At 37.6% G+C, this 24,187-nt stretch overlaps 1 protein-coding gene across 1 annotated transcript; it reads right to left on the reverse strand.

The window, feature by feature from the left end:
• Nucleotides 1–439: 439 nt before the first annotated feature.
• Nucleotides 440–12,273, reverse strand: LOC145781020 (U3 small nucleolar ribonucleoprotein IMP3-like). Its single transcript, XM_082592728.1, has 3 exons — nucleotides 12,249–12,273; nucleotides 10,984–11,059; nucleotides 440–1,529 (listed from the first exon to the last, which is right to left on the reverse strand). Exon 3 carries the CDS (start codon nucleotides 1,496–1,498, stop codon nucleotides 953–955), a length of 546 nt encoding a protein of 181 aa, XP_082448854.1. The 5' UTR covers nucleotides 1,499–1,529; nucleotides 10,984–11,059; nucleotides 12,249–12,273; the 3' UTR covers nucleotides 440–952.
• Nucleotides 12,274–24,187: the final 11,914 nt, after the last annotated feature.

Below are 24,187 nucleotides of genomic sequence, written 5' to 3' on the forward strand. Positions count from 1 at the left end.
CCACAATTTTGTTGAAAATGCTCTCAGAATATACTAAACTGAATGTAATTTTTCAAAATTTTCTGTGGGAGGCCCCCCAGACCCCCTTTCGCTAAGTGTCGCCTTCGGCGAACAGCCGAACACGCCATCGGGCTTCGCCCGTCGGCCGTCAACACCTCCCCTTTCAAAACTTCTGATTACGCTACTGTCTTGCACTGTCAATATTTTGCCCACTCCCATTGTTGAAGGTGGTCTGGCGGCGCCACTGCTGGGTATGACAGTTGAAGGATTTTAAGCGACGCCCCCCTAGAACTGCAATCTGATTGGTATGTTTGGTTACACTTGTATGTTGTTGATGCATTACCCGGGCGCACACAAATGCATCTGAGGGTAACCTGATGGTGATTTCTGACTTAGACTGTTACCTGTGGTCTGTAAAATGAGACGGATCAGGACTATATACATTTCACCAGGTTCGCTTGTAATTGAATTACCAAAAAATGAACTCAAGTTGTCTCATTAAACTTCGTGATGCATTACACGTAAGTTAAAGTGTTAATAAAAATCTTCAAAATATTTGAGAGCTAAGAAATAGCATTTAGATCAGGATCGCAGCCAGATCAAAGAATCGTTTTGAGTCACGCCAAAAAGCACTCTGTGTAAGCAACTTGGGAAGTGCTAGTAGGTCGCCTTTTTTAGAGACAAAACGAATAAGAACGTGATTTAACAAAAAAGCCCACATTTCATAGCTTTTACATCACATCATTTGAGAATTGTCGCTTACATGCCTAAGTTGCATAAGCCAATTTTAGGGATGACAAAATTTATTTTTTTGGTAGTTCATTTCAGATTTTAAGTAAACCAAGCAGCATTATGAGATTTTACCATGTCAACTATTGCATTGTAAATTGTAATCCATGCTTGATTCTACAACAATCACAAAATCTGGCAGATATTAAAAACAACAAAAAACTTAAGCAAAATCATAATCATCCTTCTCTTCGTTAAATTCCAATACATGTTGACGAATTTTGGAAGTTTCTTTCCATGTAACAAAATCTTCCAAGTGTCGACTTACAAGAAAAGCTGGATCCAAAATTACTTTTGATCCAACTCTTAGATGGCCTTGTTCAACAAAAGCAGTAGCATTTTTCAAAGATTGAGCCATTTTCAACTTAAGCATTATAACAGGTAAACGTCTTCTGCAAAAAGCTGTAGCAGTTACTTTATCTGCGAGTTCTAAGTTCTGTTTTGTCGGAATGATTCCCATATTGTAAAGTTTTTGCAGCAAATCAGATGTGCACTTGACTCTAAAAGGGTCTTTTGGATCTAAATCTCGAATCTTTCGACAAACTGTCCTTACTTCCCGGCTCAACTTGTTGTAAGCAGTATAATGTTCACGCTTAAGAATCCGATATCTTCTCATGACACGCACTTCGTGAAGATTGTTGTCAGCTTCCCATGCAAAAAAATCAACTTTTTTTAACAACTTTTGCTCATGATATTGCAGTTTCCTCATGATTAAGCAAATGAAAAAAATAATTTACAACCTGCAGAAAACAAATGATACAAACTTCACATAAGAATTAATATTTTTGTGCAATTGAAATAATTCGTTACAATAATCAATAAAGTTCAGTCTACACTCTACAGTCATACTATATTATTAAGAGGTTGGTATTCTTGTATAACTATGCTAGGTAACAGAGATTGCAAGATATCAGCATCCACTTTATTGATTAATGATACCATAAACAAGGTTAGACCAGAGGTCAACAGACTATTTTGAAAAAGATCCATTTGACTGTAAGAAATGAGCTCATGGGCCGAATAACCATTTTGGTTAAGAGCCTGCAACCTGTGGTGGTGTTTCAACATAAGGAGTTTAATTTATTCAGCTGTATACAACAATTGACACGTTTGGTGGTTGAAGACGAATGAGTTGTAGAGAAAAACTAATTATTCTATCACAAACTGCCAAAGACACACCTACTTAATCTTTCAAAAACGGCTGTTTTAAAAAATTATGTCATTGAAAATAAGGACGGACATGGGAAATTAAATACTGAAACACTTACACAGCGTTAACTTTTGATAGGATAATTATTCCGTTTAAAACTCACATTCTTTGAACAGTTTCATGGGCTGGATGTGCAAACCTTGTGGGCCTGATCTGGGTAGCCGAGCATAGTTTAGTTCACTTTTTGGTTGAACATTGGGTTATTTTTAACGTTATTTGGAGTTTTAGAGCGATAAGAGATTTAGTCAGTGGCGTAGCCAAGTGGGGGGTTTTGGGGGTTGCAACCCCCCCCCTTTGGCACGCGTGTGACGTCACGATATTGAGAATGATGCTTTCAGTCTAAAAAAAATTGCCTAATTTTAAACAAAACTGCATTAAAAGAGCGAGTTTTGCCAATACCAAACATACAAACATCTCAGCCAGGAATTAGCAACAAGAAAACATAGATTCTTAGCTTTATTTCCGAAAAATGCCGAAGAAAACATGATCTTATCCTTTTGCTATGCCACCGGACAGCACCATTTCACAGGAATATTCATACCCACATTTTTGTTGAAAATGCTCTCAGAATGCACCAAATTAAAAGTAATTTTTTTAAATTTTCTGGGGGAGGCCCCCCAGACCCCCCGCCGCTGGGTCGTCAAAACCCCCCCTTTCAAAATTCCTGGCTACGCTACTGGATTTAGTGATCACTAAGGCAAGTTTTTATTGATCTAAAATATATTTTGTTTCCTTCTCATGCAAACAAAAAAAAACACAAAAAATGAAATCGCGGAAACCTACTAACTTGGAGACATTTAATCTGTAGTCATAAACTATAAAACTAGGCTCAAAATCACACTAAACGATTACGATAGGCATAAATATAATGCAACACAATTATTTGCATTCCTCCATTTTTGGACAAAGTTAAATGCATTCTTCCTATGGCAAAAATGCAACTGATATTTACAGCAATCGCCGCATCTCATTGCAGCTTGATAGCGTGACACTCATAGAAAATGTCTCAGGGCTTGGCAAGTTTTAAGCCGACAGGGATTTCATTTTTTACTTTTTTTGAAATGAGAAATGTAAGATTTTTCTGTCAATAAAAACTTGCATCAGTGATTATATTTTGGAAATTTGGATTCTTAAAAACTATCATTTCAAAGAGATGTAACATACAGTTTAAAATCAAAATTACATTGCAGGCTTCTAAGCTTCTTTATTTTACCAGCGACCAAGCATGGCCTACCAAACCTTCTTTCCATGAGCCAAATTCTTGCGGCAGCAGCCACAACAAAAAAATCCGTTAAAAGTTTGTGTTTTTAAAAATCTGTTAATGATATCGTGTTTTTGTGCTCACTCAGGTAACAACAGCGCAAACAAGGCCCTTACCTAAACGTATTTGCAGTTGTGTTTAAATACACTGCTTCCCAAGTAGTGTAGAGCTGGTCTTTGAATTTTTATAGGTGGACACTCGCACTTATTGCAAAACTTTTATCAGCAATATTTCTTGTCGGCGTGTGAGAAACTTTGCCTTGTTTATGAAAACAGGTTGCGAATAAAAGTGAAGAAAAAAATGTTTGAAATAAGAAAGCAAGTAGAGAAATGTTGGTTTGTGGAAGCTGGCGACCAACCATGGCCAACCACCACGGTAGTTTCAAAGGTCATTCAATGACTTCTTGGTGGCCAGCTGGCCATGATGGCCACTGAGAGCTTAGAGCAGTGGTTCTCAACGGGGGCGGTACCGCCCCCCGGGGGGGGTACCGCCCCCCGGGGGGGGGGGGGGCGTTTTGATTTTGCATGGGGGCGGTATGATTACTTAGGATTAAAGGGGGCGTTTTAATTATTAGAGGGCATTCTGGTTTAACCCATCTACCTCTCAGCGTAACGATTTCGTCAAAGACCTCGTATCTTCGTGGTAGCATTTCCTACCTCATACTTGGTGAAAAATTGATTCAGCTGTGTTGTTCTGCTACATACCAAACAGCAAAACCCACTTGACACTGGCTTTACACTGTTTCTCATTGTTTCGCACTGGCTGACCACTGTTTCTCACTGTTCTCTCACTGGCTGACCACTGTTTCTCACTGTTCTCTCACTGGCTGACCACTGTCTCACTTTACACTGTTTCTCATTGTTTCTCACTCAGCTGACCTGTTTCTCACTGGCTTTACACCAGATATGAAGAAACTGGCACTTTCTCACCAAGCCCAAGGTTCACAATCATTGACTACCAGTAGGCCTATACTGTTTTCATGCTCGCCAATATATGTTTGCTTTTCATCAAATATAGTTACTAGTCTCTAAAACTCTTACAGCCTGTTTCACCAAGGGGGATCATCAAAATGTCCTTATTCTAATAGAAATAGAATTCAATTGGAATAAGGACCTTCTGATGATCCCCATTTTAGGGTAAAACAGGCTGTAAAGGTTTTAGAGACTGGTAACTAGCCTATATTTGATGTCATTCGCTCTGCTAGGCTTTTTGCTTGGCATTGAGTACTTTTTGTAGTATTAATAGTATTTATTGTTTTATATTCGCTTTTCGTAATTAATTGTTTTTGTTAGGGAGCAGTAAAAATTTGCCAGTTCATGAAGGGGGCGTTGGGCCAAAAAAGGTTGAGAAACGCTGGCTTAGAGGCTTGCATCGGCCTCTTGCTTGTACGTTGGAAAGGCCTGTGTCATGTACAGTATATATAGATTGCTTTGGTGTAGAGCAATGAATATCTAGTAGACTTAAACCCCATGCTTTCTAGTCTTTACAGACAAGTTGGCAAAATAATCAATGATAAAATTTAGAATGTTGCTAGTATGGCACAACATGTCGTATTTGAAAAGTAATGCACCAACTCAGCAATGACACATGTCAAATTTTTCAAGCCTAACATAATATGGAGGAATTCCATTATAATTCAACAAATTTTAGAAAGAAATGTAACCACTAGGTTTCAGAAAATGTTGGTTTTGATATATTTTGTTGTTTTAAAAATTTGAACTTAGGCAAAAAATTTTTTTTGAAAATCGGACAAGCGGTTTTTGAGATATCGCGTTTTGAAATTTTGTTGTTGTCACTAGGTGGCGCTGTTGATGTTCCCAGTGTTTTTTGATTTTAGGGCTATATTTAGGGTAGAAAGTTGGTTGAAGTGTTTATTCCACCATTTTTCATGATGCAGATTTCAAAAATGGTCTCAATTTTAGTCTAAAAGCATTAGCTAAGGAGTTATGGGGCATTTAAAAAAATTTGGGGGACCAAATGCCAACCCTCAAATTGTCATGTGGGCAACAAGATATCCCAAAAAAAATTTCTGTTCTTCAAAGTTTCTTGCATATACTTCATGATATTAAAATATTTTTTTATGAGACTTTTGTCCTTTTTGCACAATGCAACCTTATATCAAAGATCTATTAATGCAGGGGTTCTTAAACTGGGGTCCGTGGACCCCCAAGGGGTACGCGGACTAGTTTTAGGGGGTCCATGAAGGCCCAATGGAAATCTTAGTGTATAATTTCAAAAATGGAATATGTTTTTCAAAAGAAAAGATATTAACTTCAAACAATGCTGATGATTTCTAGTTTGAGTTTCTACTTTTGTTACGTAAATTATTTTGTTACGTACGTTTATTACGTCACTTTCCACATAATTGTTTTTGCCGCTAATTTGAACATTGCAAAATTTTATCAGTTGCAGCTAAGCTAGACGTCAGCTAGGCTAGGTTAAGATTGTGAAAGGTTTATGCATATCCTCTTTTGGTAAAGAGAGCCATTGCTGCTATAATCCCTTTTACGACTACATATTTATGTGAGGCAGGATTTTTCATCCTTGGTAACTATCAAAACAAAGAGTCAAAACCGGTTGGATGCAAAGGATGACATGCGTGTTACCCTATCAAAGACGAAGCCCTAATTTCATGTTTTTGTTGAAGACAAACAGCAGCATACTTCACATTAATGAAATTAAATCGAAGATATTGAAAACCAGTCTGCATTCGCTATTTTTTAAATGTAATAAAACATAAATTTTGTTACTTCAAAGCAAATGTAGTTACTACTCTTTAAACCCTTGACAGCCTGTTTCACCCTAAAAGGAGGATCATCAGAAGGTCCTTATTCAAATGGAAATAAATTTTGTTACAAATTCATTTTAATTTTTTTTGCGTTATGTCCAATTCATGCTGATCAAAAAAGTTTGTCGGACTAGGCCATGAAGGGGGTCCACACAAACCAAATTTTTTTTGTAAGGGGTCCGCGTTAAAAAAAGTTTAAGAACCCCTGTATTAATGCAATATTTGTATGATGCTTGCATATGATGTCACAATAACAAATTACAGATATCCCAAAAAAACTTTTTTTCATTGTGAAAATTGCCCGGGAAAACAAAATTTGACTGCAATTTTGAAACAAGGCCTGGTTTTCCCGGGCAATTTTCACAACGAAAAAAGTTTTTTGGGGAAATCTGTAATTTGTTATTGTGACATCATAAGCACGCATCATTCAAATATTGCATTAATAGATCATATAACTTCTCATGCAAGTCTTTGATAAAACGTTGCATTGTGAAAAAAGGACAAAAGTCTCATAAATAAACAGTATATTATCATGAAGTATACGCAAGAAACTTTAAAGAACAAAAAATTTTTTTAGGATATCTTGTTGCCCACATGGAAATTTGGGGGTTGGCATTTGGTCCCCCAATTTTTTTTAAATGCCACACAACTCCTTAGCTAATTCTTGTAGACTAAAATTGACATCATTTTTGAATTCTGCATCATGAAAAATGGTGGAATAGACACTTCAACCGACTATCTACCTCAAATATATATAACCCTAAAATCAAAAAACATTGGACACATCAACAGCGCCACCTGGTGACAGCCACAAAACTTCAGAACGCGATATCTTGAAAACCGCTTGTCCAATTTTCAAAATTTTTTTTTTGCCGAGATGCATTTTTCACATACTATAACATATGCTTTAGTCATCAAAATTGAAGACTTAGTGGTTATTTGGATTTGTTGAATTATAATGGAATGCCTCTAATGGTGAAATATGCTACAATTACAAACAAATAAAAATCACACAAACTCTAATGGCCAAACAGGTTTCAATATCCTAACAGGGTTGCAAGTCAATATTGAAAAAAGTAGGGGATAAATCGATATCAATAGACAAACAAAAAAGTAGAGAAATATACGATTTCGATAGCCTCCCAAAAAAGTAGAGCATAAAGAATAGGCTAATCAATATTAAACGCAATTCAAAAAAGATACAAATCAAGTATCTGATTTTATACTGTCTACCAGTGTTTCCTTTAAGAATTTAGCCAGGGGGACAATCACCTGGCTGGTTTATTTCCCAACTCCTCCAATTTGAGTTCTCTGCATGCAGTGCCGCAGTGGTTCCCTAGATATCATGGTTCAAAGTGAACCCTTTTACCCACACTATTTAAGTGGTAACATGATTTAATGAATATTTTGTATTGAACAGTGTTGCCACAAAAATATTGTGGGTAAAAGAGTTCAGTTCAAGATCAAAATATTACATTTACATCAAGACTTCAAGATCAAAATATTACTACACGTTATTCAGTGTAAAGCAACAAGATTTGCAGTAAAAAACAAACAATTCACATCCTAGGCAAAAGAATAAATCAGCGATTTTCAATCTTAGTGCTTTTCTGCTCAATCATGCAACTTTAAACAAAATGCTTATCCTTTCAACTCCGCTTGATCGATATTGTTATGTGGGTTATTGTCGGTATTGATCGGTTTTCAATTATCTTACCATTTTTCTCGCATAAGCGTCAAAATAAGCTATAATATCTTTGTCCGTCGTATGTTATTAAGTAGAATTAAAGGCTTGAAAAAAGTCGCAAAATGATCGAATAAAGAATATCAATTCAGTAAAAAAAGACCATAAACGATATTGGCAAAAAAAAGAAAAGACTTGGGTGTAATCAATACGGAAAAAGTAGAGAAAAGCGCTATTGAATAGCAATTTGGAACCGATACTTGCAACCCTGATCCTACATAGGTATCTCATTAAAAAGCATGGGCCCTAGCCCTTACTGCACTGACAACAAAGTAAAAACTTGTAGAAACAGCCTCTCAATAATATGGTAACTGGTAAGTACAGCAGACTAAATTGGGGAATAAAATGAGTTAAAACTATTGAATCAAAAAATACCGGATAGAAAACTGGAAAGAATTGGACAAATAAGTAAAATATCTGGTCTCATCAGATGTTACTGGTGTCCTCTCAATCTGAACATGAGTGAACACTGAACAGTAATGATGTTTTGGACAGCAAAATTTTTCCTCCCACAATCCACCGCAAAATGATGAAAGTGTCACATTGCGCTCGCACTGCAAAAAACTTGGAAGTGCCAAAGCATACTTTTTGCACAATTACACGGCAAATACCGTATTTACTTGATTGTGAGCCGCGGCTGATAAAGTTTTTTTTCCATCATGTTTACGGCTTAAATTCAAGGGCGGCTTACAATCAAAGGCGGCTTACATTTTTTTCTTTTTGCTTTTTTTTCCTTGTCGACTTTGCCAGAGATGTTTTGCCGTACTGCGTTGTCTGATGCCGACAATTGTGAAGTTGTGACGTGCATTTTAAATTGTCACATGCATTTATGACTAGGGATGCACAATACAGAATACCTGGCTATTCTAGAATACTTAATTTCGAATCCAGAATTTCGAATCTATTCTGAAATTACGCGGCAATTTTTTCCAAATGATATCGAACAAAAAGCAAAAATATTTGTAGGTACATTATTTTGAATTGTATTGGTATCACATGTCAAACAGAGTACAACATATGATAAATCAAGCATCATACGATGAGGGTTGCCAGATTTTTTCTTAAAATAGTGAACATTTTGAAAGCGAGTGACCGCACCCTCTAACTACTACGAAAACTTGGTCATCATACTGCTTAGGCCTATAGTACAATAAAAATGCCACAGTCATAGTAAAAAGATTGCAGTACAGTAGTACACACAATATAAACCTACTGATGCTAAAATGGCAAGAAAAGTTTGCAAATACAACTCTGATAAACAATCCATTCATACTAACTAATCCCAACTGGATACAAGTGTTGCTGCTCTATTGAATCAAATGACATAGTAATATAGCTCATCAGATTTCTTAAATCATAAATCTAATATTAATCATATATCGTGCCGGCCAAGCCTGGCTTTGGCGAAATTACACTGGGGTAGCATAGTAAGGGTTTTTCCCCAAAGCACCAGACTCATGTGCTTTTAGTCTCTAAGCAGCAGAAGTGTATGAAATATGGGGTTAATCCAAAATAAATTTGGCTTAAATATATTGACAGAATTGTTAAGAATAGCAGAATAATGAACATGTTCACTATCACTATTAGCAAAATAGTTTACAGTGAACATTTTCTTTTTTCTTTTTCACGAATCTCAAGCGCGTGGTGAGTGAATCAATGCGCGCGCGAATGCACTGTACAGCACACCTTTGGCCGCACACACAAATTATTCACTCGTACAGGAACGCAATGCATGTCTGCAATTCTGATAACTGTGTGAACCCTATGAAGGAAGAAAAAAGGCACTTGGAACAAACACTCCATGAAGAAAAAAGTTGGCGCGCAAGACGGAAAACATCAACTTTACATTTGTTTAACGTTGCACACTGTTCATTTAACAGATTTATTTTCGAATCCTGATATCCGAAAAAAAACTGCAAATGCGATTCGAATACATTGAGATTCGAATCGCTAAGATTCGATATTCTGTATTGTGCATCCCTATTTATGACGTGCATTCGAAAGAAAAAAAGGAATTGTCAGTTTTATTTATGGTCAATAATGAGCGTGAGAGTTAAAATAAACCTGTAAACAGTTTCAGCTTTGCGTGTAAACAGTATTTGCGGCTTACATTCAAGGGCGGCTTACATTAAATTTTTAACACTATCACATGCAACTTACAATCAAGGGCGGCTTACAATCAAGCGCGGCTTACAATCAAGTAAATACGGTACAAGAAAATCCATTGAATAAAGCAAATTTTGGACAACTTGTAAGTCCAATTTAGACTATTGAGATACTCACAAATTCAGATTCCTTTTAGCCTATTTGGTTTAGCACTACAGCACATATACATCAATTAGAGATATATACATAATTGAATGTGGTGCTGATACGAGTGAAGAAACAACCTCCGGCTCTGACCACTTTTTTCAACTCCGAGCCAGATGTGACTGTGGCTCCGGCCGAGGTGTGTATGCCAATTGTGTGTATGGCTGTGGAGTGTGGACAAGTTCATGACCTTGGATAAACATAATTTTATGCTTTATTGTAGTTATGTAGCAATGCGAGAATATACAATTTTATATGTTGGCTGTAACATTGGTCTTAAATGTGCATGTAAGATTGAAAATGGGTTCAAGGAATTCAACAAAAATCTTTAATATCATAGTTCAGTTCAGTTTATTTTTTGTTATCATATCTTAAAAACAATATGAAACATAGCCAAATTTAAAATCTACGGTATATACTGAAATTTTTGCTCTTAAATGAACCCTTTTAGAGAACCGTAAGCATAGCCATAAAAGAATACAAATACAAGGTAGTTTCTTCAAGTTCCCGGGCCTCTTGGAATGGTTACAGCTCTTAAAATTATATCGATTCAAAAAATACCCTCTGGACCAAAGTGTCAATTCTACAGTCAACAACCGCTTGCTTAAAACATTGATTATATGAGGTAGATATTACAGTATAACAAAGAAAGCTCCGGCCTCCAGCCGGAGTTGACATTCTCTGGCCAGAACATCCTGCCTCCAGCCAAAATCGTGCCTTCGGTGCATTACGAGCTGATACTAGGATGACAGCGAAAGACCACAGGGCCAACAAAGTCAGCTGCCATCCCCATACAAGTAAAAAAAAACGACTACAAAAGGAAGGGAGAATAACAACAAGAGTACAAAAAAAAAAATAAACAAATCATCAAAGTTACATACAATTTTCCTTTTTCCTGCATGAAATCCTTCATGTTTGAACATCTTATAACTGAAATTGCTTTGATCCAAAACATCACTAAACAAAAATCATACCACAAGTGAGCTGTTTATTCTTGCCACTACTGTAACCTTGTCATAACCTAAAAACTTTAATATTAACTGGAATGCCGGCATAAATTCATGAAAGCTTTTAAATGAAATTATGTTGAGTACCAAAGTGATTGAACACCTCAAGGCCATGAGCATAATGTAATCAGTGGTCCCATCCACAAATTTGAAAAAAACCTAGATTAAAACCCAGATTGCCTAAAAAAAACCCAGATGTTCATAATAGCTGGATGCAACCTAGTTCGTACCCTGAACAGTTCGGACCCTCAGTTCGTACCCTAAAAAGATCGAAAGAAAAAATTAAAAAAAGCGGAAGTCGCTGATCGCAGTTTCCGCAAACATTTTAAAATTTTCCCCCTGAAAAGATCGAGAGAAAGATAGCACAAAGCCGAAGTCGCTGATCGCAGTTTCCGCTAACCTTAACCATAGGCTAATCTATACTCTAACCCTAACCCTCGCTGATCGCAGTTTCCGCAAACCTTTTCCGTAGATTCCGCTAACCGCAGTTTCCACTAACCTTTACCCTAACTCTAACCATAGATTAATCTATGCTCTAACCTTAACCCTCGCTGATCGCAGTTTCCGAAAACATTTTTCCGCAGTTCCCGCTAACCTTTACCCTAATCCTAACTATAGAGCAATCTACGCTCTAACCCTAACCCTCGCTTATCGCAGTTTCCGCAAACATTTTTCCGCAGTTTCCGCTAACCTTTACCCTAACTATAGAGCAATCTATGCTCTAACCCTAACCCTCGCTGATCGCAGTTTCTGCAAACATTTTTCAGCAGTTTTGCTAACCGCAGTTTTGCTAACCGCAGTTCCGGCTAACCCTAACTCTAATCATCGAGTAATCTATGCTCTGCTCTAACCCTCGCTGATCGCAGTTTCCGCAAATATTTTTCCGCAGTTCCGCGGTTTCCGCTAACCCTAACCCTCGAGTTTGTTTGCGGAAACTCCGATCAGCGACTTCGGCTTTTTTAATTTTTTCTCTCGATCTTTTCAGGGTACGAACTGAGGGTCCGAACTGTTCAGGGTACGAACTAGGTTGCACCCATAATAGCTAATAGAAAAGCTTTGAGATGTCTACTACACTTTCTGCTATCTTTAAATTTTGTACCACCCATCGACTATTCAAATACATTTCATTCTAAACTTACAAGATTTATTTTCTGCAAGTCTTTTTGTCCTTGGAGTCGTTTTTCATAACGTTGATGGCAAACACCCTCCATTACTTCGCTCAGCAATTTTCTTTTAGGTTCCCAGGTATGACAATTTTGCCCCGCTCTTTTTATGGCCTGTTTTGCTATCAACAAATGTTTCACAAAACTCGCAATTGAACCAAAACTGGTGATACTCACTCAGCAGAGCAGCCTGGTAAAACTGCAATTGAACTTGACTGAAAGTCATTACCGGTACTCAAACTGGAAACTGAATGCATTACTTGTGATCAAGAGGGGGAACTAGCTTATAGCTTTCAAATCAGACAGAATTTATTTTAGATAGGCTATATTTTGTAGCGAAATAATTACTTAGAATGGTTAATTCAGCTCGCGATTCCTATAATTTTATGCAAAATCAATAGATACCGTATTTAAGAAAAGTTAAAAATGCAGAAAAAAACCCAGATATCAACGTTTTATATAAAAAAAAAACTTAAAAACCCAGACGGGTAGCAAAAAACCCAGATCTGGGTTTAAAAACCCAGGAATGGGAGCCCTGAATGCAATGCATCGCCTCACGGGGTTAGTTTTTTCTTTGGTTTGGTTCAAGATTGCCAAATGCCAAACGTTTTTAAAATTTCCAGCCCAATTGCAACTGAAAAGTACCGTAACCCAATCGGCACAAGTCATGAAACAAGCCCAAAATATGACAAATTCGCGCAAAATATAGTCAAAATAAAGTAAACAGAATGAAAAAAAACGCAACTACTAAAAATTTTCCGCAACTTCAAACCAGTCTAATGCTCCGGGATTTCTTTTTCCTACCTCTTTTTCAGATTTGGTGGCTGCGCAAATTAAAAATAGTGATATCCAAAAACCGTTTTTGCATACTTCCCTTTTTGTTGGTGCCGAATTTGTGTGTTTACTTTGCCGTTTTCAACATGTTCACGCCACCAATGAAAAAAAAAATTAAATTAAATTTAAGAACCACAGAACTGGCAACTTTGGTCAGCAGTAATAATAGTGTTGCCAGATAAAACACAAAATGCTAAAAAAGAGTGTTGCCCGATGACTAAGTATTATTTTTTTATTATTTACTTGTGTCAGACAAAGCTGTCCATAGCCAAAACAAAACAACGAAATAATGCACAAAGGTCACAGAGAGCCACTTGGATGTCGTCAGTTTGAGAGCTCACTAAATAATAATCTACTGTAACAAAGTTACATACAATGAGCGTTGCTGCGTTGGAATGCAGTCCGTGCGGCGCGGTGGTACTACCGCGTGCGCGACCGCGCTTATTGCGCAGTTGACAAGGTAACGCCTGGCCCTAGAACATCACACAACTAAGGCGAAAGAGAAAATTGAAAAAAGAAAACTAGATGCAAAATTAAACATCTCGCTTTTCTTTTCATCACAAGTATAAAAGTAACTACTTTCAATTCTCTCATTTTCGCAAACCATCATTTTTTCCGGAAAAACCTAGAACATCACACAACTAAGGCGAAAGAGCCATGTCCATTGAGTCCTGTCTTTGTCATGAGTTACCAAGGGGGGTGGGGGGACTTGTATACCAGTCCCAAGTATACAAATCTCCCCACCCCCCTTGGTAACTCATGACATCTAGTTTTCTTTTTTCAATTTTCTCTTTCGCCTTAGTTGTGTGATGTTCTAGGCGTTACCATTTTTTCCCGATTAGTTTTTTTTTTTCAATTTCTCTTTCGCCTGAGTTGTGTGATGTTCTAGGTTTTTCCAGTTGACAACACTACTAGATTTACACCCCAAAAATTTAACCATAGTCCTAGTTACTCGATCCTGCTGTTTCTTGGTTTGGTTTGAATCTTTATCCTTGGACTGACAATGTCTTGATAGGTTATTCCTGGTAGTTTCGCATACTTGTAGAGGCTTTTGACGCAGGGCCGGTTACTAAGATTGACAAAGTGAAATTTTGGATTGTTGAAGTATTGTTGCTAGGAATTATTCCATCCATTAGGTGCCGCTGAATGGAGAGCAGTCCTTAGAATGCGTTGCTCAACCGCACACTCCGAGAGTCGAACCAGCGCCGCTTGATCTTGAAGCTTCTTCGTTCACGAACTCACGCTCTAACCAACTAAGTTATCGGGACTTCATTCACAAAGTCTGTTTTTCAACAAATTGAGCTTTCTAAGACATAGACTACCGTTGCCAACTGAAATTTTACCTGTTAATTTTAGACAGTCAGAGGCCGCTGATTAATTGTGGGAATTTTTATCTTCGGGCTGTGAAAGCATTTTAGAAATAATGATAATCATGTTTTATTTAGCGCCCATCGCGACAGCATACTAGCCTACATAGGCTACCTACAGCAACAGAGGCGATACAACAGAAGGCAGCGAAGGGACACTATTAGTTTTTGAGTCAGTTGCTCCCCTTATTTTGGCATGCCTTGTGTCTTTTCCGAGACAGATTAATCCTGACAGTTTCTTAACTTATATTCAATTCATTTTTAATTTATTCAATTCAGTTTTTTTTGTCGGAAAACAACAGCAATGATGAAGTTACAAATAGTGAACGGGAACAAAACCAACAAAAGAAAAAGGTGGCAAAACCACAGAAGTTTAGTCTAAAATGTGCATGCGATGCAGATTTAAAGGGCCGGGAAACCCAAATTAACTTTGCGAGTTTTTTGTTTCAGCGTGATGTCATTGTGTACAACATGCGTTTTAGCAACAACAAAAAAATCCAAATTTTGTTGCCCTCGTCTCGCTAAGGCCGCTTTTGTTTGATTCTTGTTTGCGAGGTCTCGTTGCGCATCAAGCTGTGATGCTGTTCGCTGTGACGTCACAAGGTACATATAGTTGTGGCCAAAAGTTTAAGACCAGACTTGATTTATGACCATTTTTGCATTACTTCAAAATACTGCATCAGATATAAGATGATGCATAAAGATGATGCAACTGAAACAATATATGATGCAGTATTTTGAAGTAATGCAAAAATGGTCATAAATCAAGTCTGGTCTTAAAGTTTTGGCCACAACTATATGTACCTTGTGACGTCACAGCAAACAGCATCACAGCTTGATGCGCACGAGTCCTCGCAAACGGGTATCAAACAAAAGCGGCCTTAGCGAGACGAGGGCAACAAAATTTGGATTTTTTTTTTGCTAAAACGCATGTTGTACACAATGACATCACGCTGAAACAAAAAACTCGCAAAAAGTTAATTTGGGTTTTCCCGCCCTTTAAAGGTTACGTAGATGAAAGTACATTAAATACGGCCACCAAACAACAGTTTAAAATAGATAAGTTAGTTGAAAGAACCAGTTGGCTCCACATACCTAAAGCAACTGGAGGTGTGCCAGTTGATGAAGCCATGCGGGGACGACTGAACCTTACAACCAATACAAAAAAGAAAAATCAAAAACACGAGCGGTACTGAGCTTATAATACAAATATACGGTATAGTACAAATATACGGCATAGGTTATAGCCTATGCCCTATGGTACAATGTTTCGTTTTAAATAAAATGAAGTGAAGTGTTCGCAGCAACGACAGTGGTATGGTTTTAAAATAGGAATCGATAAACTGATAGCCTATGTCCAGGAATTGACATTAATTATTATACTTTATAGGCTACTTAGGCTATACTTTTAAAGACTGTAAGCTTATGTGTTTGAACTACTCAAGCAGGAACTATAGTCACCGAGGTTACCAGAGTGAAGTTTCTGCTCATTTTTGAAGAGTTGTTAAAACTTGTAGAATTTATATTCACTAAGTGGCTACCGCTGAATATAGGCTAGATAGTGTGTAGTAAGCCATGCTTGAAGTGTATTGCTTAAGCTCAAAGCCCGAGAGTTAAACGAGTAGGCCTACTGTTTGATCTTGCGGTTTTTTATTCACATGGCTACAGTCTTTCGCACTCTCTCATTGGATGCACACTGTACGTCTTTGTTTTATGTAGGCTACGTTTCGCATCCAAAAATAAATAAAATGACCATCCACAAGGTCGGCCGCATTTTAACTGAGCTGAGGTATCGGGGGGAAATGAACTTGAATCAGGTGCTTTTTAGACCCATGCCGGAATGATTTTAGGGACCCGAAAACTTGAGAAACCACCGTCTTTGGATGCAATGCGACTAGGTGCCTCCGAACGAAGAGCAGTCCTTGAAATGCGTTGCTCCAACACACACCCCGAGAACTGAACCAGCACCTCTTGATCTTTGGTAACTACATTACCACTGACAGCAGCGTTGACAAGGGGTTTAAAAGGTAGTTTTGGGGTCAGCCGAGATAATTTTAGGGGTTTGGCAGTCGGAACTTTTTCAACGGACCCAGAAACGTGAAGAAACCGTATTCTTTGGATAGCCTGCATTGCATTTTTCTCACAAAACGTCTTGATTTGGAGCCCAAGAATGTCGTTAGTGCTGGGCCCAAATTATTGTCTCAACACCTCTGACCACTGAGCTAACGGTTGACGGGAACGGGAGGCTACCGTAAGTAGGCTCACTAATTTTCGCTTTGATGGTCGGGAATAAAAAAACGAAACTAAAACTTAGGCTATAGCCTATCTAATGTACAGTGGCGTAGCTAGGGAATGTGCCGCCCGGGGAGGATTCAGATTTTGCCGCCCCTTCAAGAAAAAACATGTGAAAATGAATTGTTTTTAATTGACTTAAAGTGGAATTATTGTATGTTTTGAACCAGTAGCGTAGCCAGTAATTTTGAAAGGGGGGTTTTAAGGGCCGGTGGGCGAAGCCCGACGGCGTCCTCGCCAAAGACGACACCCAGCAGCGGGTCTGGGGGGCCTTCCCCAGAAAATTTAAAAAAATTACTTTGGATTTGGTGCATTCTGAGAGCATTTTCAACAAAAATGTGGGTATAAATCCCCTAGTATAAATATTCCTGTAAAATGGTGCTGTCCGGTGGCATAGCAAAAGGATAAGATCATGTTTTCTTCGGCATTTTTCGGAAATAAAGCTAAGTCTCTATGTTTTCTTGTTGCTAATTCCTGGCTGAGATATTTGAATGTTTGGTATTGGCGAAACTCGCTCTTTTAATGGAGTTTCGTTTAAAATTAGACAAACTTTGTTTTAGAGACATAGAGACTGAAAGCATCATTCTCAATATCGTGACGTCACACGCGTGCCAAAAGGGGAGTTGTAACCCCCAAACCCCTCCTCCCCCTTGGCTACGCCACTGTTTTGAACGTTGCCATTCTGTTTGCTTTTATTTTCCGTGTACTTTTGCATTATCAACAAAAAAACAAAACGTTCTGTCTGAAAGTGCCGCCTCCCAGACGTGCCGCCCGGGGCGGTCCGCCTCCCTCCCCCCCCCCCAGCTACGCCACTGCTAATGTACAAAACAAACTATAGCCAATTTTCAGTTACGTATTCTAAAAACTCACTAGTAGGATCAAAACTCGTATATCTAGGCCAACGGTGGGCAAACTGCGGCTCACCGACATACCTTTGTGGCTCTTCTAACTGAATAGTAATATCCTAAATTGAAAAATTGCTAAATCATTACTCAAAAAGTTTATATCAGACACAGATCTAAAACAAAGTCAAAGTTTTTTCAAAGTGACGTAATGTTGAAAACATTGTATCCTTTTTTCAATGGCAGAATGACAACCAACTTTCTCATGAAGAGGCAAGTTCAAACTACAAATTGGAAAAATTTAAAAATAAATTGCAAGGAGTTCCAAGACAGATTTGCAGGAGCTAAAACTATTGACATCTTTGTAAACCCATTCAATGTTATTGTGGTCAGAGATATGGTTCACCAACCGTTTGTTACAAAGACGTCTTCTGTAGAAGTGGAACTGATTGAAATTCAAGACATGGCTCTAAAGAATTTTATATGATGTCACTCTACAATTAAGTTTTTGAAAAACGTTTCGAACTGGTTTCGAAGAGTAGGCTAAATATCAGTGTGCGACATTTGGGGCCCAACATATTGCGTGCTTGGTATCTAAATGGACCCCAGTTGTCATTGCTGGCTAGGCAGTGTACGACATTTATATGGGATATTTTGCAGGACATATTGTTGTAAATTTTTGTTTTCTGAAATAAAATCAAAACATCGTGCAATAGCAATCCTAACAAATGAACACATGGGAGAATTAATTCCTTCAGCTTTTACAACACAGCGTCCTCAATCCTCGTTATCAAAGATCCATAAATCAAACAAATCTGTTTTGTTGTTTTTGTTTCTGTTAAGTTATTTTATGTAAAGCTTGCATTGTTCATACATTTTACTGACACTACACATTTTGTGTCTCGAGATGTTTGTAGTTTTCAGCAAGTGACTCGTTTATTGAACAAGTCTTCCCACCCCTAATTAATCTAGGCCAACAATAGGGACTGTCAGTGGCGTAGCCAAGGGGGGGTTTTGGGGGTTACAACCCCCCTTGGCACGCGTGTGACGTCACGATATTGAGAATGATGCTTTCAGTCTAAAAAAAAATTGCTTAATTTTAAACAAAATTCAATTCAATTCAATTCAATTTATTTTTCTTTGTCAGAATGCAAAAGAAATGATATTGTGAAAAAGAAATACAGTAACAAAACTAACAAAAGGAAAAGGTGGCAAAACCTTAATGGTTTAAGACGTGCATGAAAGGATCTAATATTGCGGTATATGCATCAATAAATATAGTTAAGCACGGCCACCAAACCTGATACTTTAAAATAAGTTGATGAATTAGTTAAGAATCAGTCGCCTCCTCGTTCCTGGAACAACTGGAGCGCCAATTCTTAAAGCAATGAGAACACGACTGAACCCAACATCACAAAAACAAACTAATATACACAGTTACACACACATATTGAAATTGCATTAAAAGAGCATTAAAAGAGCAATTGCATTAAAAGAGAAGTTTTGCCAATACCAAACATTTCAGCCAGGAATTAGCAACAAGAAAACATAGAGACTTAGCTTTATTTCTGAAAAATGCCGAAGAAAACATGATCTTATCCTTTTGCTATGCCACCAGACGCCACCATTTTACAGGAATATTCGTAACTACATTTTTGTTGAAAATGCTCTCAGAATGCCCCAAATTCAAAGTAATTTTTCAAAATTTTCTGGGGTAGGCCCCCCAGACCCCCCGCCGCTGGGTCGTCAAACCCCCCCCCTTTCAAAATTCCTGGCTACGCTACTGGGGATTGTAGGCAGTAGCCTACGCTAGTTGATTCAAAGAGGAGCCTGGTTAGGTGCGTTCCTCAATTTATTTTCTAGATCCGCTGCTGATTGTAAGCTAAAATCTTATCACATGTAGAAAGAAGGAATGTTGGTAAATTACTCAAGGGTGGGTAATTTGGACAATTTTTTCAATGTTTTTTTAATTGTATTTCATTGTTTATTTTTATAATTTTTGAATGACACTTGATAAATATATGCAAGCCGTATGTGATACCTGCTTTAAAAATCAATAAAATTGACAATAATCTTTGAAGATATTGTTATTTTTCTCCTTGGGAGTGCAAATTATACGGTTTACTCTGAATTACTTTGAAAAAAATTTATTTTGACAAAAATCGTTTTGTAGCCTACCCTTTTCGTTTTATTTCAAAATAACTTTACTATTAATTACAAAAATGCAGGCTGCAACAGGCAGTTTGTTTTCAAATATTCCAACCAGAAACCAGCTAGGAGTCTATTACAGTTGAGCATGGAGTGAAGCCGGAGTTTGCCCGATTTTAATCAGTTAAATCAAATAATTAGTGGGCTATCACGTTAATTCAAAATTTGATTTAGAGTGTAGTGGATTCGAAGCCAAAATGATGAAATGTTTCGGAGTCGGATTAGAGTGGAGTCTGGTTTCATGGAGTAGGAGTGGAGTCGGAGGCTCAAAAATCGCACTCCGCTTAACACTAGTCTCCACTTGGCCTATTTTGGATTTTTTCTGTATCATAAATATTTTCCCATCTTTGGAAAATATCAATACAAAATCAACGTCGTTCGTAATCTTGGTTTGGGCAAATGAATATACATAAACATAGCCTACTACGATTTGTAGCCTACAGTGACTGAAGAAAAACAAGCTCATGAAAAGGAATGCAACGATAGAAAGTTTTTAATATGTTATGCTGGTATGTAGTTAAACCCCTAAAACCACCCGGGGACTGACGTAAGCCTGCGTTAGAGCCTACTTTAGTGCGGTTCGTCAAAAGCTTCGATAGTGGATTGCTTGTGAATAAAATGGTTACAACAAAGAATGCGTCGGAAATTGACCGTGAAAATGATATCAGATCGAAGAAAAGTTATTTAAAGTGAGTTGGACCATGCCATGCTTAGCAGTCAATTAGTCAAGTTATAAGCTTTTGTTTGGCAACAACCTTATCTCACGTTGACAAACGGCAACACTTTTCGAGTAGGCTTATTTATAGGCTCTGTTCTATACGTTATCTGATTGAGTATTTTGTGTAAAGTGCTCATCGTGAAGAAAATCGCTTTTGTGTTAAACATGGATTTTATTTAAAACAACATGAAAAAAGAGAGAATTGAAGTGATTCAATGTGCAAACTACTTTTAAATTTTGTGTCAAACATCAACAGTAACTCTGAACGGATTAGAAAATCAAAACAGATTTTTGATTTCGGACGTATTTTGACGAGCCAATGACAGATATTTATGGCAGTTTGTCTGGCTTGGCTTGATATATTTTAACATCACGGTAGTGCGGAGGCTATTAGTGCACAGAAGGAGTTCATGAACGAACAGTTGTTTACAAGCCATATGCGGTTTGCGATGAGTCTCATTAGCATTAGAAGGTTTGATGTAATTTTATCGTATGTAGGCCTATGTCATTTAACATTTAAACAATGCTACAAAGTGTGCAGAGATGTCAAAGTTGGCATCCTCGCATGAAAAATATGTGGTGGCTTGTTATGACTTTTCTCACAACCATAAATCAACAAAAAGAAAAAAATATTGGCTGGCCTGCCAAGAACCACGCCTGGAATCTACATGTTTGTCGTATTGAATTTTTATTTGCAACAAGGCATTTGCAATAACCACATCACGCATCTGTTATTTCTGCAATCCAATTTGCAATTTTTACGAATGACCAACCACTAAAGTTACATTCTGTCAAGGCGTTGTTGAAGTGAATCAAAATGTTTAAAATATTAATGAAAGTAATTAAAATTTAGTATTTAAGTAAAAATCTTTTCACTTCAATCTTATGCTTCGAAACATCTGATTAAGCATTCAAATTGTGTGGAACGACAATGGGACGACGTACACATCTACCACACATGCTCAGGCCCGGATTTAGGGGGGGGCAGAGGGGGCAGTTGCCCCGGGCCCCCCGACTTTTGAAGGGCCCCCCTATGTGGAAAAAAATGTGATTTTGTGTTATTTTTTTCCTTTTGGCCTTTAAAGTTTCTGCAAAATGCTGTGCAGTACTGGACTGATGCTACTGTAAACGTAGAGACGGTTTTTCGCGCCGTAGGCGCAAAACATTTTTTTGCACGGGGGCCCCCCGATCTAAAAGTGCCCCGAGCCCCCCCATCGGCTAAATCCGGCCCTGCACATGCTACGGCATCATTTGGATACTCTTGGCTTGCTTTGAATCGATACTACAACTGCCCGTCTAAAACTTCCCTTGTTCTGAAAATTGTTTTTCACAATTATGCTTATGACAATGTAAGGTTAGCTTCATTTTTAAGTAAAAAATGCTTACAAAGAAAAAAACGTTTGAAAAATATTGTACGTCTTATTTCTAAAAGTACAAATGTTACTAGGTATTTGCAGCTACTTGTCTATTTGTTATGAAACTGTAGGTCTATGCTGTAAAGTTGACAGGTGGTCAAGAGGATGCTCTTGGACGAGAGCTCGGGATAATTTTAAGTACCTGGAATCTTTCTAAGGGGTCGGGAATTTAACAAAAACACCGTATTAGCTGTCTTGTGCTCTAGCGCATTTGCAATAAATAATTTAATAAAAAGATTTGTTTAGAAAAAGCGATTTGGTTTTATAAACCGGTAAAACTTGGGTTGTTTAATAAGAATTATAATTATCACTCGAGCCAAACTCAATTTTATCAAATAGCGTCGTAGCAGGTATCATGTACAGAACTGGTGGCATGAGAAATGGAAGTGCTAAGGCACAAATCTAAGAGATTAAATCTTCAGTCAACAATAAGCAACCTTTGATGCAGTGAAAATCGCTTAATGCTGATAGATGGTTAGTGCAGCTGTATAAATTCCTCTTACGCTACTTCAAGTTATTGGAATTACGTTATCACATTACGTTAAATTTTCGTTCAACATCGGCAACCATACGAAACAATAAAGCGATTGAACCCTTTATACTTCTCTTAATGGAATACGCATGAATTATTGGATCTCGACGCTTATTAATAGCGAAGTGTGAAGGCACTTGGGGCTTACAAAAACTAATCTTTTTCCTGTATGATCCCTATTATGATTTATTCGCCTATATTTGGAAGCCCGAGCTTTTTCTATTTAAGTGAAATAGGAAATGAGCAATGGTATTGAGACAAAGCTATTGCTGAATAATGAGTGAATATTATGGTTTCAAATCGTACCGTACCTTTGAAGCGCAATATTTTACAGCAAGTAATACGGTGATGCGTCAATTCAAAACTGGTAATTGAAATCTCACAACACGAACCCGATAGGACTGAGTTGCCAGACTTAACTGCGGCATCATAGCGTATGATCACCGACAACAAAAACATAATATTGTCAATTGTTTGAGACTGATATGACCGCTTTCAAAATGTAGCTCGTAGAAGCAAAATACAGTTCTGTTAAAAATATATACTCTCCTTTTTAGCTGATTTAACTTTGCGAAACAAAAACGAAGCAATTTTAAAACAGTCCACTGTAAGTATTTTTTATTTATTTCAAATTATCATCATTATTACTATTACGTCATACACTTACAATGTGTTGGAAATGGTAAAATGGACTCGTCAGTAGTTGTCGGTTTAGTACGTGGTAAACAAATTAACTTGTAGTTGCGTAATTTTACGTGGCTCTACCAGGAAGAATGCATTTCAGTGTGAAAGGTCGCTGGCGCGAGTTAACAGCGAGGCGTGGCTGGGGTACCGGCATTTTTGAAAGGAAACCGACCGATCGACACAATGAGCCCAGCCTGCCAACAAAGTTGAGGATGATCTGAGAAAAAATTCAGACCTTTGTGTTGAACGACGATTGGCGACTCAATTATAGCAATGTCATCTGATAATATGCGAGATTGGGCAGTGCTGAAGCTTGGTTTGCAACGTCAATGTAATGTTGACGTTCGTGAACGTTGAATCGACGAATCAAAGAAGGAAGTGTTTCCTCAAAGGGCCTTCTGTTGTAATTTGTAAAATTTGAAATTGTAAAAAATTCACTGTTGATTTAGCTACTGGTAAACAATACTTTGAAAACACTTGCAATAAAAGTTTATCTTTTCCGCTTATTTTTCAATAAGAAAAAAAGCATAAAATTAAATTACTACAGGGAAGCAATAAGGTTAGGAAGTAACAAAATTACAAGCATTTCATAATGAGCAAAGTTTGACTAAGACAACGTCACATTGTGATAAAGCAGTATTACTAAATTTAACGTTGCAAAAAATCTATCTTCAAGCCGTGCTTTGCTTCTTTTAACCAACACATTTGGCAGAAAAGCAAAAAATTGTATGAGTTGAATTTTGTTGCTTCATAATTATTTAATTTCTGCATAGCCTGCTGTTGACGCAAGGCATTGTAATTTACAGCGAAGTCAACACATAGGCCTACGAAGAAGGCGGTGGTGAAATCAAGGCTGTTTGAGAACGTACCAGCACTAGCTAGTAAACAAAAACACGCGAATCTTTGAGCAGAGCCGCAGTAGCAGTGAGCTCTAAGATTACAGAGCACAACAAACAAATTAGCCTCAACACACTAATCTGGAAGACATATTAGCATCTGAGCACTAAAAGTAACTTACGCACT

The sequence above is a fragment of the Aplidium turbinatum genome, chromosome 12, assembly GCF_918807975.1.
Source record: "Aplidium turbinatum chromosome 12, kaAplTurb1.1, whole genome shotgun sequence".
Lineage (NCBI taxonomy): Eukaryota > Metazoa > Chordata > Ascidiacea > Aplousobranchia > Polyclinidae > Aplidium > Aplidium turbinatum.